Source organism: Sphaeroforma arctica, assembly GCF_001186125.1.
Source record: "Sphaeroforma arctica JP610 unplaced genomic scaffold supercont1.80, whole genome shotgun sequence".
Lineage (NCBI taxonomy): Eukaryota > Ichthyosporea > Ichthyophonida > Sphaeroforma > Sphaeroforma arctica.
The window spans coordinates 135,627-141,452 of NW_014040478.1; the positions used below are offsets into that span (position 1 = coordinate 135,627).

Consider the following 5,826-nt stretch of genomic DNA (forward strand, 5'->3'; position numbering starts at 1 on the left):
TATATATATATATATATATATATATATATATATATATGTGTGTGTGTGTGGGTGTGCGTGTGTGTGTGTGTGTGTGTGTGTGTGTGTGTGTGTGTGTGTGTGTGTGTGTGTGTGTGTAAATATATATGTATATATATTTAAGTGTATGTGTGTTTATATGTTTACTAACTTTACGTTTGTGCTCTATATACATTATTATACTCAACTAGTATGAACCAACCATTTTGATAATTGAGAAAGAAATATTTCTTACACAACTATATATCTGTCCACACAGTACCTCTTTCTTATCGATGTTAAATCTCCATGTATCCTTACGATAGTCGGAACCGACATCTTTGTCATGGTGGTGGTATTTGTACCCATGAGTTATAAATAGATTCTTATTCGCAACCACCGCCGCATGATCGTAGCGTACCGATGGTATGCCGGCAGGGGGATTGGGGCTTCCTGATGTGGGAGGTATGTTGGCAAATAATTCAGCCCATATAACAGACTCGCCCATGGACATGGCGAGATATGTTGAAGTTAGTAGGAATACGACTCCAATACGTAAGGAACTTTTGTTTATTCTTATTAAATATGGATGATAGAACATGTATATATGTATATATATCTATACAAAAAGAAAACCCCCCGACCATATTCAACAAGGTCTATGTTACTGATCTGTGTCGATATAGATTCTGCCGACCTAGGGTTTCTAGGGTTATTTATATATCCGTCGATGCGTCGATATATTCAACGCGAATATATATTTTATCGTATACACAATATGCATATAAGTTACCGACTGCACAGAAAAGTGGGGCCACTTCACATTACATAAGTGTATTTGAATAGTATACTGTACCTTTGAAGTGATGACGCAACAGAAAGGGCCTCGGTGGGTTGGTTTCTTGGTATGTACGTCAATCTCAACACTTGAGAATAGATGGCTGTGTATTCGCAATCTTCTGCTTTGCGTGCAGCCTGTGAAAGTTTGCATATCGATTTAATTAAAAAGAATATTACAGTGGATAAACCGCGCTATACTACTGCTTGGAATATATGTATTCTTTCCTCGAACATGTTTCAAATATTCTTTGTATATCGATTTTCGAGGAAAAGTCACTGTAAAATGTTGGTATATGTGTGAGTGTGTGTACGTGTTTACGTGCTTACGTATATAGCTGATTCTAGAGACTTACTTAGCTGTATTTTCACGACGTGAATAATCAACTTAAAAAATCTCGTTAAGGATGGTATAACACCTATCCTTCGAATTATGGTCTTTGCTGAATGTGTCGATATGAGTGAAGATCAATTAGTGTTCTCTGTCGTGCAGAACACTAAGTAAAACAGACTCATGACCAGTTTGTGTATCATTCGAGGTTGCTTTCGCACGTCGAATTATACTGAGGCTCGGTGGTGTATTACGGGTACGATAAGGGTACTGTCGATATACAGGATTACAATGCTATCTAGTGGGTCTCCGATTAGATATCTACGAGAAATTTGTAAATGTATATCAATTGCTATGTTGTGAGTGGCTTGCTTTGTCTAAGCCATACTTTAAATGCGAATATTTTGTGAAGCTATACAGCTCATCAACGCTCACTTAGTAAATTCAACATACCTGTACGAGTCGCAACTATACAAGGCCTGATTAGCCACACCCAGTTTTATTTCGGTACAGTGGTTTTGTACAATTATTGGTCACCTTCATCTGGCGTGCAAGTAGCACAGGGGGATAAGACGAATATTGTGCGCATCATCTCCGCGATACATGAACCATTGTATCATGTTCAAAATGCCCGCTACCCACAAACACGTATACACTAGTGCATCTAAGTATTGCTCATTTACTTCTGCGGCCTTCATTCTCGTAGATACTTTATTCGATATTTCTAAGGTGTTGCTGGTCTATTTTGATTGTTCAGACGCTGTTTGGTGTTGGACTTTCAAAGCGGCCACGCACTCGTTTGTTACGTGTGTGCTCACCAATTCATGGCAGAGCCTGTTTTGATAACGCATTGGTATCGTACACATATGCATCTTTAACTATGTATCTCTTGATACACAGTGTGTAGTATAGATTTTTGCACCAGTAACCTCTATTTTGCAGAGGTTTGCGCCACTGTATTTAGTCAGTCTCGGAACGGTTAGATTAAAATATTATTGATCGTTGAAAGTTTGTACAGCTATCACGTGATTGGAGCCGCTAGAATTCAGAATATGGGGTTTGGGTTATGTATATTAGACAAAAGGTTGTCTGACCTATCGTGTGACTTATTGACGTGCTCTGCCGCAATGAAATCTGTGATGGAATGGAATGAGCACCTGGCTCTTGCGAATACGTGTCCAAGACAGCAACTTAACACAGCAATATACTTTTAGAACACTTTTAATAGCTCTCGTTTGAAAAAATATAGGACCATCAAATCCCATGACATAGGCGTACCAAATCAATGACATCTCTGAACACTTTTTATATCACGCAGATGGGCTGTGCGATTGGCGGCATGACGGGGGTATACCTGTCACAGAATCATCAGGTACGCACGATTCACCTAAATTCGACCGCTTTCGCTCTTAATTTAGTTTTCTATTGTGTATCGGTATTGATACGCACTATAGTTAATGCATAGATTGCAATTGATTCAACTGGAAGTGTATAGCTGCCACTTTTCTTTATAATCTTGTTGTTTAAGTAGACTGGTGCATTGTGCTCTGGTTTTGACTGAATTGTTGGTCATATTCTGCTTTGTGTACAATCTCTGCAATGTATAGTAGTGATCAGCGCTAGATGAAGGCATAGCTGCGCTTGGTCAAACTATATATATATGTCTGCCACTATTGTAGTAGTTGTCTCAAGTGGACTGTTGCAATATGTTTTGCAATTGACAATTAATGCTCTTACTTTGCTTTTGCTTTGGGCACAGTCTTCATAGTGTATAGTAGCGATAAACACTACAAGGAATGTACAGCTTGCGCTTGGTCTCAGTGTAGATGTCAACCTGCCGCCGTATTGTTTGCTCTGCTGTCCTTAGTGGACTTGTGCATTGTGTTCAGCATTAAACTTATTTTTGCTCATCAAACGGTCACCTCTCCACATGATTGCCCCTAACCCTGCGCGCCGCTTAGTGAGCTGTATAACATTAGTTGTCTGTATTCTCGTCCCATTGGAGTTCGATAACTTTTCTCTAGTTCTACAACTAGTACACAACTAGCTGCTTAGTTTTGATCCTTGTGAGATTTTATGAACATAGAATGACTCTAGATTTATTTAAAAATAAGACGGTACTTATCTATCTTATTTCCATGTCACTCGACTCCGTACATTTTCATGGTCGGTTTTGGATAAGTCCATTGCGTTGGGACTTATATACTGAATGTGTACGGCTGAACGTGTACATTTAAATCTCCACTACATAGGTACCAAACATCAGACAAGCGTACGACGAATTCATGGACAAGATCAATGCTTCAGCGGGCAGGCACAGCAACAAATAATTCCGCGCACGCAGATGTCCGTATCACATGCCGTGCAATCGGGAGTTGTCTCAAATGCGATTCCGAGGGACTGTTTTATGTAGCGTCGTCTGTGCTCAGCCGTAGTTTTTAATTTTGTGGACATACTTATGGCTGATCATTCAAAACGCCCCACTGACTGGGAAGCCGCCCAAGCTCCCAGATCAATTCTTTCTCATGAGATGCTTCTGTATCATCACACAACCATGCCGTTATTGTCAGGCAAGGGCTCATACATTGAGTAGGAGATTGATATACAATACTACAAATCATATACACGCGAGAGTCTGCATTTTATTGTCTGTTAATGTAATGATTAACTTTCATGACTATTAAGGGATACGCGCAGTGGCGAAGACCAGACGAAAAGCCTTTTTGATGTGCCCTATAATCAATAAATACATACATGCATTTGAACTGTTGCCAACGTGATCTTGCCCAAGTCAGTATCTTGATTGTCATTCATTGTATATTGGTCACCTTGCAACTTCATTCTTTATCGTACGGTAGTTCTCGAAATAGGCCTTGTCGTATGAGTGCGTGAACAGACACGCGGAATCCTGATACCATTGCAAATTGGCGAAGCATATGGGGTTATGCAGAAGAATTTACCGTATACACACAGACTAGACTAGCCCATACACACGGATTTTAATAAACGATAGATTCAAATATAGCATACACCGATAAATATCGCTCGTATGTGATTATATCAAATTGGGCTTCGCAACCATAATATCATGCCGGCAGCCGGTATGGAAAATTATACCACTTTCGAGACACAATACGTATTATCTGCTAGTGTATGAATGTGTACATCTATCAGCGTAGAAGGATGGTATAACGTCCAGTCTAAAATTCTAAATATTCATTTTTGTTCTTCCCTAGAGTGTGTACTTTTTGCACTTTATGTGTTGAATATCGTATGTTGATAGGTATTAAGAGTATATTTACGTAAATATCATTTAGATCTCGAGTTCTTTGTCTACTACAATAACAACATACATAAGTATCTAAATAAAATAGAGATAAATAGAGCGACAAGACTAGAGACGAGGGCTAAAAATATGACTACAGCGGGCGTGCAGAACATATAGACTCTACTGCGTACTTGAAAAACTGTGAATTGCTGACACAGGCACGCAAGACGCAGACACTCAACTCATTGCTACCAATCCAGCCGAGCGATTTGCGACCAGAGACAAAGGTAAACAAATATTTACGTGTGTCTATAGGCTATACTATGTCTATAATATGAAGTCTATATAACTGGCAGACGCTAGCCTTCTTCTTGTAATATTTAGGCAAAACTCAAAACTGGACCTTAATATTTTTTTGTTTTGTTTTTTAAAAAACAAATGAAAATAATAATAAAATATAATTTATTATCAAACAAAAAGACGCGCATTTTGGGGTGTTTGGGGGGGGGGGGGCTATTTTTCTTGTTAATTTTTTATAAAAAAGCTCCTTTTTTATTTTCCTTTTTTAAAAACAAATATAAATAGACAAAAAAAGCTTATCGCCGAAAAATCACGTGGACGATTGAACAGCTTTTCGTCATGGTAAAAAATATATACAACATACCGACATAGTAAAAAAAAATTCATCAAAGTTGGAATCAGCGTCATTTGCGAGGGGAAGTGCACGGGGGTTACTATTTTCAGAAGACAACGAAAGAGGCAAAGAACACGGACAGCACAACTAAATATTAGACGGTACCCACAGAGCAACCATGTCGAAGAGAAGCGGTGTCAAATCGGCACCTAAGAATATTACAAACAAGCCCACATTCACCTGCGACTCGCTATTAGACAAGGCCGAGGAGTGTGTTTCCAATCTACAGTATGATCTCGCTCAGAAGTTCTGTGAGCGGGCACTGACAGCAGATGGTAACAGCACACGTGGTTTAGAAATTATGGCGACGATATTGCTGGAACAAGACGACCCAGAAAATGCGCATCCAGTAAGTGTGTATGTTCAAATATCTCCGAAGATAGTCATAGATCAAGTTCGCGTGTTCTTTTATTATTCATATAAACATATAAAAGCTATGTGGGTGTTTTGTTTCTTCATTGATAAACGATCGATTGCACCTCTGAATATAATTTGTAATGCCAAGAATGGATAGCTATTTGACCAGTATTACGAATGGAAAATTGGGCCACTTAAATCGAGAAAAAAACGATAGTATATATTATAATATATATATATATATATATATATATATATATATATATATATATATATATATATTATTATTTATTATTTATTATTNTTATATATATATATATGTAGTTGTTGTAGTGTTGTAGT

At 38.2% G+C, this 5,826-nt stretch overlaps 1 protein-coding gene across 1 annotated transcript in view; it reads left to right on the plus strand.

The window, feature by feature from the left end:
* The window catches only part of SARC_01901 (hypothetical protein), a gene marked incomplete at both ends in the record, with an annotated part of 5,361 nt that extends 1,866 nt beyond the window's left edge, over nucleotides 1-3,495 (plus strand). Inside the window, 4 exons of the mRNA XM_014304382.1 lie at nucleotides 414-462; nucleotides 844-902; nucleotides 2,484-2,537; nucleotides 3,418-3,495. Of these exons, the coding sequence (XP_014159857.1) occupies nucleotides 414-462; nucleotides 844-902; nucleotides 2,484-2,537; nucleotides 3,418-3,495 (240 nt within the window). The remainder of the gene's footprint in view (nucleotides 1-413; nucleotides 463-843; nucleotides 903-2,483; nucleotides 2,538-3,417) is intronic.
* Nucleotides 3,496-5,826: the final 2,331 nt, after the last annotated feature.